General features: G+C 43.4%; 1 protein-coding gene across 4 annotated transcripts in view; it reads right to left on the bottom strand.

Moving 5' to 3' along the window:
• The window catches only part of TMEM181 (transmembrane protein 181), a 37499-nt gene that overhangs the window by 18432 nt on the left and 5055 nt on the right, over positions 1-14012 (bottom strand). The window contains exons 1-4 of one of the 4 annotated variants that reach the window (XM_075498922.1): positions 10643-10720; positions 6140-6300; positions 5611-5714; positions 180-235 (exon numbers count right to left, since the gene is read on the bottom strand). In XM_075498922.1, coding sequence (XP_075355037.1) covers positions 180-235; positions 5611-5704 — 150 coding nt within the window. In that variant the 5' untranslated portion in view covers positions 5705-5714; positions 6140-6300; positions 10643-10720. Of the gene's footprint in view, positions 1-179; positions 236-5610; positions 5715-6139; positions 9356-10642; positions 10770-14012 lie in introns of those variants that run through there. The other 3 variants (XM_075498921.1, XM_075498923.1, XM_075498920.1) reach the window with 3 other exon arrangements.

Genomic DNA, 14012 nt, shown 5'->3' on the forward strand with positions numbered 1-14012 from the left:
CACAGTGGTAGTACAATATTGCACGTTCAATTTCAAACTGGAAAGCACCCTGTGGCCAAGAAGTTTTCCAGTAAAAATCTAAATACGTAAAATAATTGGGGGGAAGGAGGAGAATGTTTAACATTACTGACATCAAATAAAGACATTCATGTAATCCAACAATATTTATGAACTCTTACCTTTAGGCTGTTATTTAAGTCGGTTCTTGCTACAGAAGATTCAATTACATTAGGACCTACACAATATATAAGAAGGAAGAAAGAAAACAGTATTGAAGTATGTGTATTACTGATAAGTAATGACGTAAATACAGGATTTCAGAAGACTGTACAAAATACCTCCCTGCAAAGCAAGTAAATAGTATCCCATTTTTCAGATGTTTAAGCTGAAGGGTAAATCACTTGGACATTTCAATATCATTAATAAACTTGGCCTGAATGTTCCCTTAAGCCTCTCTGCCATAGTATTTCTAGGCATGATTAAATAGGAAGTAAATTATACATCAAGAACTCCATGTCAGAAGCCCTGCATGTGTGCTCTGAACTACTACAACAAACCACACAGTATTTTTCCCCAGCTAAGCTGTACACTGCAGTCATGAAAGTACTCAGCTACAGAAAAAGCTAGCTAAGCACCAGTGGCACTGTTCTTACAGCAACTTGAAGCTCAACAAGGGCTGCAAAAACTACCTGAAAAAACAGCATATTTAATTGCACTATAAATTTTCTATAGCCAAACTGATACCATTAGCTGATTTACATAGAGCATAGCATCCATAATGCAGTCACTCAAGGCTCGGATACCAGGGCAAACACATCCCATTGTATTTGAGTGCATGATGCTAATGCCTTTTTATGTACGTGTAGTATACTTGCTTGTACAATCACAACAGTACTTTCTAGCTACTGCTGGATTTTCATCGCATTGGTCTGTTTGTTTAGGAACAGTTCTCAGTCTATTCAGACTGGGCCCCTCATTTTCTAGAGGGATCTGGGGCTATAATATATTATGTATATCATCACATAAATAAACATAATTGCATAAAAGTTCTATAAACAATTTATCCTAAAACAGACAATCCATTTAATCAATGGAGTTTCATGTCCAATTGTAGTGGGACAGTGGGACATGTTCAGCTTGCTACCACAGTTTTTATACAACCATTCCTCCAATCATTCTGGATACAGACACACACACTTAATATGTACTGATCAACTGCATCCATCCACTCACACCCTACCTCTAGTCCTGTATGCAGTAAATGGGAAGCAATAAAATCATAACTTATGTTAGAAAAGACCTCCAAAGGCCATCTAGTCCACCCTCCTACTTAGTTAGATTAGGTTGCTCAGGGCCATGTCCAGTCAAGTCTTGAACATCTCTAAGGACAGAGACTCCCACAACCTTCCTGGGCAGCCTGTTCCAGTATTTAACCACCCTTATGGTAAGAAAAAAATTCCTAATATCTAACTGGAATTTTTTGTGTTCCAGTTTGTGTCTGTTGATTCTCACCCTATCATCATGCACCTCTGAGAAGAGCCTAGCCCCATCTTCTGTGTATCCTCTGATAAGGTTGTTGTAGACAGCAGTACGGTTTCCCCTTAGCCTTCTTAGGTATGCAAGAACACATGGTACTGGGGAGAAGAGGAATGCATGCATGTATGTACATACACAAAAGTATGTATTCATGCATGCATATGTACATACACAAAAGGACTAAACCAGAAAAATGAAAGGGAAGAGTTGGAAAAGGTCTGTATCTATATACTGGGGTATGAACAAACACAGAGGAGATGTATAGCAGGTAGGGACATAGGCAGGACATACATTTGTGTATTTGGGTCACTCTAGAGGCTTCCCACTCACACTAAGATTTCTCTGTCCAAATGGTCTCTCCCATTATGTATTCAGTCTGGCAATTAAATGTAATTTACTAATCCTCAAAACATGCTGTTTCAGCCACAAACTTAGTATTAAAAAAATTATGCAAGAAAAGCAGTTTTTCACAAAGATCATGGACTTCAAAGTTACTACAGAGAAACAACAGAAAAGAAGGAAGTTTATAAATGAGCAACATGGGATCATTCTGTGCAAGAAGTATTTTAGGTTAGCTGTCATGACAGCTCTAAACATGCAGCATTGCTTGGGCTTCTATAACCACTCTAATTACAGTATTAACCATCTTACAGATTTTAAATGGAAAAATGAAGAATTTCACCCATCACACTCAAAGCTTCATATTAGAATTACAGTTCGGCTTCACTAACAGCCACCTGCTATAAAGTCAGTTCTGCATCACTGAACTTTTCAGTTCTCAAGTACATATAAACAGGGCAGATTTTTGGAAGACATTTTTGTTTTGAAAAGCATAATTCAATTTCCGTAAGTACTCACAGTTGATAAGTCATCATATTTCAGTAATTAAGTCTTAACAAAAACAATACAATGAGCCTTTTTAAAAAGTTGGGGCTTTTTTAGCAGAAGATATGAACCAGTATTGGGGCAGAGAGATCATAGTTCCAGTTTTTAAGAACAGCAACCAAAAAAATAATGAGGTTCTACTGCTATAACTGCTACTCCTCTAGCAAGCAATATATTAAAGCTTTTTAAAGCAACTGACCAAAATGATGCTGTGGTCATATTACTAACAAATGGTGATTAAATTACATTGTTATTGTTTTTCTTTTAGTCTTGCTCAGTTAACAGAACGACATCTGAAAGCAAAGAACCACCTGAGGTGGTAAACAGGAAAACTGCACAGGTACAGAAAATGAGCTCTGGAACTTGGATTTTCCATGTACTTGTCTCACCCCAAAGATAACACAGACCCATTGGAAAAAGGGAAAGAGAGTGAGTGTAACTTGGGGAAAAAAAAACCCAAGTCTGCATCTGTCTTGGGTTACAAGAACTGAAGAGCAACAGCCACCTCAGATTAAACTGTCTTGTTTTCTCAGGTGAGAAGCGAGACTTCTGCTAGGCTTCCCAAACTGCAGATACAGATGTTGCATATGGGCAATGGCATATTCAAGTATGAATATTCAGAAAATATGGACGTATCTCCCACTTTTTCATTTACTTAGTGGGTTTATTGAGCTTTGCTCAGACTGCACCCTTTAATGAGGTAGCACTCTATAGTTAGTGCCCCTCCCTCTATTCACAGGAAGCAAGGAGCTGTCAACAAAAGCCTCCAAAAACACCACAGCAAGTGTTCAGTGGGTCTCCTCCCAAGGTAAACAGCATTCTTTTAAAAATAATTAAGTTATACTAATGCACTGTATTCACACTTTGTCAACAAAACTATCCAGCAAACCAATCTTACAAGGTGTCCTGGTTTCAGCTGGGATAGAGTTAATTTTCTTCCTAGTAGCTGGTATAGTGCTGTGCTTTGGATTTAGTATGAGAATAATATTGATAACACTGATGTTTTAGTTGTTGCTAAGTAATGTTTACACTGGTCCAGGACTTTTCAGCTTCCCATGCTCTGCCAAGTGCACAAGAAGCTGGGAGGGGGCACAGCCAAGATCGTTGATCCAAACTGGCCAAAGGGCTATTCCATACCATATGACGTCATGCTCAGTATATAGACTGGGGGAGTTGGCCGGGGGACAGCAATCGCTGCTCGGGGACTGGCTGGCCATCAGTCGGTGGGTGGTGAGCGGTTGCAGCACTTGTTTTTTTTTGTTTTTCCCTGGGTTTTGTTCCTCTGTCTCTCTCTTGTTATTTTCCTTTTCACTACAATTTATTATTATTATTATAATATTTCAATTATTAAACTGTTCTTATCTCAGCCCATGAGTTTTCTTACTTGTGCTCTTCAGATTCTCTCCCCCATCCCACTGGGGAGGGGGGAGGGTGAGTGAGCAGCTGCGTGGTGCTTAGTTGCCGACTGGGGCTAAACCACGACACAAGGACAAGAATCCCACAGCTGTGCCAGTTCCTGAAGGGGATCACAGGCGAGTCCTGGGACCCCAACAGGGTACAGACGACCAAGCATTGCTTGCAGCTGCCAAGTCCCCTGGACCAAAGGCAACCACATCATCAGATCACTCTGCACGCAGACATAATGCAACACACCAACGTGGCTCTCTTTCAGGTTCTGCTACCAATTAAGAATGAAGTGCTCAGCTTTCTCTTCCAGGAGCACTGCTTTTTGCCTAGTCTCACATAAAACAACATTCTTGCCTTTCTTGCAACTGGACAGTATAAATACACAATGACAAATATGGTTCACTTTTTAAGCCAAATGGCCAAATTACACTAAATTAAGTAATTCCAGTTTTTTTCCCTTTATCATTCATATAAAATGCATTTTTGTAAATGTATTTATACAGTATTTTAGTGGCCAAATAATGCCTTTCAGCATTCTTAGGCAAGTCACAGGAGTATCAGTGGTTAACCTTCATGAACTGAAAGTCTGTTTGGACCTTAGGCTGCTACAATAAATCAAACAGCAGGAAAGAAGGTTTTATTTCACAGACGAATTTTATTATTTAATGCTATTATGAAGAATGTACTGCCTACGAGCATGGACAGGCACAAAAAGCCTGAACAGCTGCCTCCAATTAAACCCCACTTCTTTGCAAGGCAGGCACAAGCGGATGAGGCCTGGGCAGCTCATCTCATTCTAAAGGAAGTGAAGGACAGGGCAGAGGTAGAGACAACCCTACAGACAGATCAAGAGGTGTCAGAGAGTGGCACAGGAGAACATGCTGGGTGATGTGGAAATAAGCAGTAAAGTGGAGGGAGGTGGTAACGTCCTTAAATAATTCTTACATGGTGGGTGGGTTGCTTAATACGTACAAGTCCCTCCCTTTCCCTTTCCCTGTCTGTCACTTAACTTCTGTGTTGACAAAGCTATCCTGACAGCAGAGTATTAGCTTACTAACGCTGCAGTGATAGCATGCTGACTTCTTTTTCAAGTACTTTTTAGACCTGGAAAAGCTCTCTGGCATGAAATACAGAGGGCTCCCACGCTTTCCATCTGCCTCATGACACTCTGCATGTTTGTCAACCAGACTTCTACAAATCTCCCTGATCTCCAGGATAAGTATCCAGGTACTAAGTGCTTAGCCTCCCAGATCATGTCGTGACTCCCACAAAGGTCTTTGAAACCAGAGACCTAAGCTCATATATGTTCGACAACAGAAGTTCGTATTTTTACATTACTAAAATATTTTCTATTTCTGTGGCATTTATCACCCAAACATTTAGAAGGCTTTACAAACAGTTATCAATTCCCTCACAGGAAATCAAGTATTAGCACCACCATTTTACAGATTGAAAGACAAAGAAGAAAATTAATGTAGCCGTCTGCCGAAAAATTATGTTATAATGAAGCTCGGTTTGTTTTACTTTAGTGACTCTCCCCTGCAAAGCAGCTGCAAATACCAAATCTGTGTAGGCAGTACTCCTATGAAAAAAATGAGATGGAAGAAACACTCGCACTTAGGACAATAGAAGTCCCCGTCCTCCCCCCCCAATCAAAAGTAATGCTTCCTCAGACATCTCAGGGGCAGTAAGCTCATTAGCATTTAAATACATCTGTAAATACCAACAGATTTAGAAAATGCATACAAGAACTGTAATCTTTTAAAAAGACAACATCCTTACCTGCTATTCCTATGAAGACTGTCAAACCAAAACAAACAAAGAATACTACAAAGACCAGAACAAAATGCCGTTTGGACAGTGTATATAATCGCATCGGTGCCAGCCTACAGGAAGCAAAAGAAAACATAGAATTAGCGGTCAGTCATATTTCTAAAGGGGGGCCGGAGGGGGGCAATAGACCCTATTCATTCCTCCACAAAGAAAATTAAACCAAACTCTGAGGTAACATGTAACACTAAGAAAAAAAAAAAATTAATGCTGCTTTATAGAGCAAGAATAACTACAAGGAATTATTAGACATATGTAAGTGCACGCACATCTGCACCCCAAAACGTATGAATTTTGCCCATTCTTTTTATGCTAGGGTTTTCTATTGTCCTAAGACTTGAGCAAGAGAAAGCATTTCTTAGAGGGAGAAAAAGTTACATTTTTTTAGTTCATATGTTAATAATTGAAACATCCAAGATACCATGTCTCCTGAAATGACAGCTTAACCTAAAGAGGTTGACATCACTAACAACTCAGTTACCTGCACAGGATCCTGATGAGTTTTCTACACCCTATATGTATACTTCATCCCTGCAGGATCACCCCTAACAAGGAGTAAGGCAGAACTCCAGATCTGCTAGATGTGCGTGCTCAGGCTCTGCACTCTTGTCTGAGCTCCACCAAAGCTTGGGAAACAGACACCTGGAAATTTATTATTAGACACTTAAATACAAATAAACATAAAAGCAATGACATCTCTTCCACAACTGGTTGGTGGTTATCATTAGGTTAAAGACAAAATAGAGGGGAAAAAAGTACTAGAAGGACCAATTACATTATCTTGGAAACAGGTAAATTCCAGTTCTGTTAGCTTAAGGGAAATAGGAGCAAAGCATTAATCCTATGTAACTTATCCCTCCTTCATTTTTGTTAAATGCATAGTTCAAAAAAGGACAAATCCACCATGTTTCAAAATACAGCCAACATTTTTTTTTTAATTATGCCAGAACTGAGCCACCACATAGTTGATTTTCTACTGCCGTTCCAGTAGGTATGATCATAGAAAGCTGTACGTTTATATGGGAAAGCTGTAGAATTGGGGTGGTGGTGGTGTTTTCTGATAAAGTTGTAAGAGCACCATCATGGAAAGAAATGAAAGCATAAGACTTTAATGACAGTGCTCCCTTTCAGCTTGGAATAAAACTTCTTTTCACCAGCTGAATGATGCTTTTACTGGTTCACCACGTTAATGAAGAAATGCAGAAAAGGTGGTGGAATCCTTTCCATAAGCCCAGCCTGAATTCTGTGACCAGGTACCCCAGGCCTGCATGCCTGGCGGCCCTTAAAAGTAAGGCAAACAATTCACTTTAAACCAGTAAAAGGATTTAATAATAATCTCTATTTTCTTTAAGAATCACTGCACTCTCTCCAAATGAGGCACTACAAAAATAATTACATCATTCCTTTACTGTAAAGTTTGAAAGATCCAGATCTTAATTTAATTCACAAAGGTGGTGGGGAAGGGAGGAAAAACCCACAGAAGTAATGAGAACTGCAAGCGAGTAACTGTAAATGTTACAATTTTGCACAAACTGGCTGTACCGGACTCTGGGCACAGCACCTGCAAACGCAGTGTAACTTGCCTTGCCGCACACCATTATGCGGAGCAAAAACCCCACGCCAGCCTAAGAAGTCAGAATAGCTGATTGTACAGGCAAAAAAGGTAAATCGACCATGAAATTACCACAATCCTAAATGGGAACAGATCAGATCTCTGCCACAGAGATCATCACACAGAAGTCGCACAGACAAATATGATTTTAAGTTGACTTTGAAAAACGCCAATGAATAGAGGCATTTCAAACCAGGACATGTCAGCACAACTTTTGCAGGGATCTAACGACAGTATTTTCCTTAAATCAATGTCTTAACACCTCAGCCTTCATGCACTTAAACCACTTTAAAGCTATGACATCTGTACTAGTACTAAAATAACTAACTAAATAAATAAGGTGCATTTTCCTAACTGTTCCAAGGGCTCTTTCAGTTCCACAGATGACCTGGTATTCCCTGTCTGCCTAAGAACACCATGTATGGGATATTACCTTGAGATACCAAAATACTAATCTTAACAAGAAAATCCTTGATATATAAAAATGATACATAAAATGTTGATATGCCTTAACTATAAGGGTTCAAGTGGATACCAAATGCTTCCTGGAAGAGCTCCCACTGAGGACCACTCAATACATAGAAACCAGGTCTGGATTGGAAAGTACATGGGTTGAGAATAGCTGGCAACTTGGAAGAGTATCGTATATATGCAGGAAAGTATCATATATGCTCATGCTGTTCTTAACAGCTTACATCTGGGCATCTACTTAACAGCTACAGTCTGATGCAGGATACTTCTGACTTGCTATGCGTACTCTTGGTTCTTTTGATAAGCTTCCTAATTTCCAAGTTTTTGTAGACATTCCGAAGTGCACAATGTGAACATGAAAAGCAGCTTCCTCTCCACAGTCCTTACAGGAAAGTCACCAGAGTTCACCCAGCCAACACTCACAACATTACAGCTATTGGCAATTATCACCTTGGTTTATTTGTATGCCAGAGCACAGATGCACTTGCAAGCTTTTGAAGAAACACATTCCAGACACTGGCTCATTCTTTATTCCAACTCCTCTCCCAGTGGTGCAACACCTAGAAGCCAAAATGGTAGGTATACACCTACCTAAGAACAGTCACGCTGGCGCTTTACAAAGAGAGGAGACCAGAGAGAGTAGGGACGTGCTGTGTCTTTTCCCTTCTTCTTTCATACTGGTACTCCTGAAGTCTCATTTAAGCCACTGACTGTATGTGCTATTTTACAGGTCAGTAAGGCAACACGGACACTTTTTGTAAGAGCAAATGTAAGAAATCAGCCAACTCTTAACTACATTTATCATGACAGCAGCCAACAATTTATAGCATTCCTATTGGATGATGTGTTCTTCATTGCCCCTTGCTGCAATGACAGAATTTCCTTGTGTGGTTCCTCATTTCAACCTATCACCAGCTGACATACAAAGCACATAAAATGACCCTCCCGTGTGTTCATTGTTTAACATCTACCTTTTGGAAAGAGATTATATAAAATGTATGAATATACATAAGTGCAAGTTGATGATCCGCCAGTAACAGCTTCTTTCTTACATCTGAAAGGCATTTATGGGAAAAGCAAAAAAGGTTCCTCACTCTGGAAGCACCTGTTCAAACGAGTAAAGAACTGTGCTTTGCTTTATTAGCAGAAGATGCTTTAATCAGCGTAGCCAAGGCAGTCCGAAGCTCAAGACTAGCCATCCAAGTGTCTGCAGATTTCTCAGGCAGCTTTTACCACCTGTACTGCATTTTATCCTAACTCAGATAGAAACTAAATATTTTATAATTAAATTGGATATGTCTGAAACTAACCGCAAAGGAGCAAAAAGCACTGAGATACAAACAGAGAAATATTATACTTAGACATCTCAAATAGCAGTCAGTAAAAACTAAACTGCCCTAATGCAATCTGTGATAGAGTGACCTATGGAAACGCACAGCCATAACAACTGCAATCTTTCGGTAGCCATTCATATGTGAGATGTAAAGGTAAGTTAAAACTTGCTCTTTGAGTAAAGTTTTGGCTCAAATGGTTAAGCAAAATGTTTCTCAGACTATTCCTCATCTTCAAATCACTTCTCATGCCTGCACAGCATAGTCTTTACTAGAGTAAAGACTATCGTGAAAATCAGAGCCTTTTATACAATAGTTTTCACTTAAGACTCTCACTTTACAGATGGGAAGGCTATGACAAAATTGGGATTAAGCAGTAGGTAGCACAGAGTTGATATTAAAATCAGAAATAACTCACTTTCACGCACAGTAGTTTTTCTGACATACTAGCCTCAACATCTCTGCCTCCAACTGCTCTTTTCTATTTTAGGCTCACTCTCAAATAAAACCATCAAACCCACTTTGATTTAAATGATTATACATGCTACGTACATTCATAGTACTGGGTCTATCTGTACATACTGCACTTTCTCACGGTTTAAAGACATTGCTTGCTTTGGTGTCCCTTGGAAGACCTTGAATTTCTTCTTGCAGATGTATTCCACCATGGTTAATGAGGCAGCACATGATTCCATAAAATGATGCATACAATTAATATTAACAGTACTACGTAGTACTGTTACAGGACAACTGACAGCTAACCATGACTATGCTAAACAGCTCGCGTGCACAGGGTGGGTTTGGCTTTAGTGTCTTGTTTGTTGTATTCATTGAAGTCTGAGTAGTTAGTCAGGACTATGGCTCTATCCATGCGCAGACACATCCGGGAAAACAAGTTTTTCTTTTTCCTTAACAGACACAACCTGAGAGTGGAGATACAGATTCACCACCCAAGAGGAAAAGCTGCAGCACTCCTCTAAAGAAGTGGGCACTCACTCGCAGGTTTCTGACCGGCGAACCATAGCCTCAGAAACATTCATTTAACCCTCCCTCGGTGATCTTACTTCCTTAATGAGAATTAACGTGTATAAACTGAATGACAAGATTCAGGTCTTTACAGGGAAGAAGCTTAAGTCACCGCACGCGGCCAGAGGAAGGCACTTCTTCTCTTCTCCCCGCCCCGGCCCCGGCCCCGGCCCCGGCCCCAAGCAAACAAGCACGTCCCGGTCCCGGCAGCGTCCGGTCGGTGCATGTCCCCCCGAGACTTAGCGGACCGCGCCGACGGCCGGGGCGGTGGCAACCGCGGGGCGCCCGGAGCCGCAGGCAGGTTCCCCGCGGGCAGGCTCCCCACAGGGAGGCTCTCCCCGCGGGCAGGCTCCCGCCGGCCGTTGAACGGCCGCTCCCGCCGCCAGCGCCCGAGCGCGAGGGCAGCCTCGCGAGCCCCCAGCGAGCCGCCACCCGCCCGGCGCGCGCGAGGGTCCTGGTCCCGGTCCGGGTCCCCGCCACCGCCGAGCCCCCACCCCGGCGCGAGAGCGGCGACCACCCCGCTCCTCCCCCGCCCACCACTCACGGCTCCATCCCGGCGCCGCATGCGCAGTGGAGGCACCTCCTCCCCCCCGCCCTCGCCCGGCAGCCGCCGCCGTCGCCGCCGCCGTGGCACAATCGCGAGCGGTGCCTCGCGGCGGCTTCCGCGTGCGTCACCCGGCCGCCACGCGATTCGGGCGACGTCACGGCAGCCCCCGCTGCTCCTCCGCCGCGGGGCCGAAGGGCGACGCTGCTGGCAGGGGGCGGCGGCGCTACGGCGAGGCGGAGGGGACACGCGCCTGCGCTCGCCGCTCGCTCCCGGGCGCAGCGCCGGTGCTGGGGGCGGCTGGCGGCCCCGGCTGCGGGCAGTCGTCGCGGCGGTCCAGGCCCGGCCTGCAGCCTGAGGGGCAAACCGCCGCCTCCCGCGCGGTACCGCGAGCCGCAACCGCCGCTTTTCCACAGCGAGAGCCGCCGGGCGGGCGGGCAACGGGCGCAGTCACGGGCCGCCAACCCGCCCTGGCAGCCCCGGGGGCCGCCTCGGGAAGGCAGTTCAAATCCGGCGCGGAGCTTCGGCGCTTTGGACGGCGCCTTCGCTTTGGTGAATAGGCCTCGAGCGCAAGCGTGTGCCGTGCCCTTCCCGGCCGAGCGGGGGGTTCGAAATACGTCATTCTGTTGGGGTGACAGCGGTGTTTTCCACGTTCCCAGTGCCCTTTTCCAGCTTGTATTGTAGTCGTAGCAGCCACGTTCATCACAGGGGAATTTAACCGTATAACCAGAGAATACGTAAGACAGAGAAGTGGTTCTGCATCTGATGTAAACCTATCCATTTTAGGCGTAACGACCGGCGCGGCTTATCCGTGCTGAACATGTGCGTGTGTAGTGCCCATCAGAGACAGCCTCCTGGTTTGCAAATTACTTTCTTCCCAGCCTGATCAAGCGGCGATGGCTTTTTCGGAGAAATGAAAATGCCATCGCTGCAGTCACCTGCACGCAGCTTTGTGGTATTCAAGAGATGTGATTAATGTATCGTGCTCACAGAACAGTCAGCTCACGAGCACTGGAAATTAAATCCTAGGAGTAACCTACTACTTTAAATGCACCGCTTAATACAAATCTCCAGATCGCATCTAACACTATTTTATTCTTGCACAAATGCTGAGGTAAAGTTGGATTTTGTTCTGCTTTCCTATTAAATATCTTGAGACGGGGCAACAAACATTGTCAACAGATGCATTTGGTAGAGATTATGAGAATTAGGCAAGTTTAGGGATTTTGCCAAGTTATAGTTTGTATTCATTTTTGGTAGTGCTAATATTTGTTTATTGAAAGCCAGCACTGCAGTTACTTAAACATCTAGGGATACTTGGTGCCTAGTCTAGGATAAAATTCAGAGTAACCTCCCAGCTTTGGTGTTTGTCATATATGTGAGGTAGAGCCATCTCAGGATGACCCCAGAAATATTTAGATAGATCGGTCAACATAAAATTTAAAAATTATCTCTTCAACAATCAAATACTTGCATTAAAAGCTTATTTAGATGGTAAGATGATTTTATTGCAGTGACTTTTTAAAGGTACTGAAGATTAATAATATTATTCATTTCATTCAGTTACCTACGGGGAACTCATGTCATTACTGGTGACCTATGGGACCCAGTATGTCTCTTGTGTAACGCCACAAAACCCAAAAGAAACGTGCTGGGTATTAATCCAGTCATTGATACTGGTATTTATCCTATCAGTTAGGTCTGTGATTTACAGCACGGATGTTCATTTAGTAATCTCATAAAAAGGCTGTCTTGAGAAATGCATAATACCAAGTGATGAAGGAAAGGCATTTATAAATTTTAGATCAACAAGAATCACTACTGTAGGGCAGAAAATAAAGCTTTGAGTAATCAGGACAACCTAACCAACTGTATCTGCTCAGAACAAGATAGCACTGCTGAGCCACAATTTGAAGTTATTAGGTGACTATGCCATGCAGTGTGTAGCTTTCAGCACACTTAGGCTTCTCCAACAAGTTCTCTCTGGCCAGAAAATGACGGAATGATGCTCACAGCATCTGTGACCATTTCCAGTGTTCTGGGAAGCGCAGTTGCAGAGTTACGACTGCTGCCATTTATGTGCGCACACCTGAGCTATTTGGATGACTGCTCCAATCCCTCTGGCACTCGGGTGTCTCACTAACGTGAATGAATTTATTCTTCTCAAAACAAAAATACGTTCTGCTCATTGAACAAGTAGGAAACTGAAGCACAGAGAGACAGAGCCTTGCCAAAAGTCACTTGGAGAACGGTGTGGGTGGCAGAGCTTGAAATCCAGCTCACTTCAATTATCCATGGAGCCATGGGACCACATTTCTCTTTGCCATCTACCAACTTCCAAAGGGTTGTGAGTAGACTGTAAACATGTACGTTGCACCCTGTAAGTTTTGTGAAAATAATGGTATTGGGTTTACAAACTAAACAGTCGGAGGGAAAGCAGTGTGAAACCCCTCTCCCTCCACAAACACAGAGTCAGTCAGAGCCTCACTCTGCTCTGCTCCTTGCAAGAAGGTGCCTCACTCTGTGCCTTGTCTGACCCACTCTGGGGTGAAATAGTGCAAGAAGCCACTGTCTGCCTCATCTGTGGTAGAAACTGGACAGTGTATGGTGAATGAGGCTTGCAAGAAGAGGCAGGCTGATCTGCGAATAAGCAGGCTGAATGCTAGCTCAGCCAGGATTCTGCTTACACTAACCACCTTAACTAACGCTATAGTTTCATGACCATTATACTCATACCTACAGCTTTAGCGACAAAAGAAGAAAGCCAGCCTCTCTGTAGCTCTTTGACTTTTGCCAGCACAAACGTTTGTGCAGTAGAGGGGTGAATCAAATAATGGAAATTATCTGAGTTAAAAGCCACTCAGGAAAAAAATGGTGTTCTGCTGGATCAGTTGCTCAGTCACTGTGCAGCTACAGGAACATTTGTGGGCAGATGAGGAAGACAACGGAAATGTGTGACTAGGGAAAGGAGAGCTAGGACGGCTTCTTCCAGCCACAGAGCCAGCTTATGGCAGCTTAAAGCAATCATGAAGCTACAGTGTTAGTCTCCTCCTCCTCCTGCCGTTTCAAGCCCTCTTGCCCTAGCTGTGAACTTCACACTGGGGTCATTCGGGTTCTTCCCCCAATTGCCCGGACCCAGCAGTGAGCCTTGGAAGAAGAAGAGAGAGGTACCAGCTGTGGCTTGAAGCAGCTACTGAAGGTTCTGCCGGGGTGTAGGCTGGAAGCAGCATGAACCTTCAGGGAATTTGACTGCAATTCTCCAGCAGGGTCTTGTGGACCCCTTGGCTTCTCCAGACTTGCACTTTGAGCACTTGGGAAAGATTTTAAGAAGGTGAGAAGAAGTGTATCCTTATCACAACAGCCATCTCTG

Source organism: Mycteria americana, chromosome 3 (assembly GCF_035582795.1).
Source record: "Mycteria americana isolate JAX WOST 10 ecotype Jacksonville Zoo and Gardens chromosome 3, USCA_MyAme_1.0, whole genome shotgun sequence".
In the NCBI taxonomy this organism is placed as follows: Eukaryota; Metazoa; Chordata; class Aves; order Ciconiiformes; family Ciconiidae; genus Mycteria; species Mycteria americana.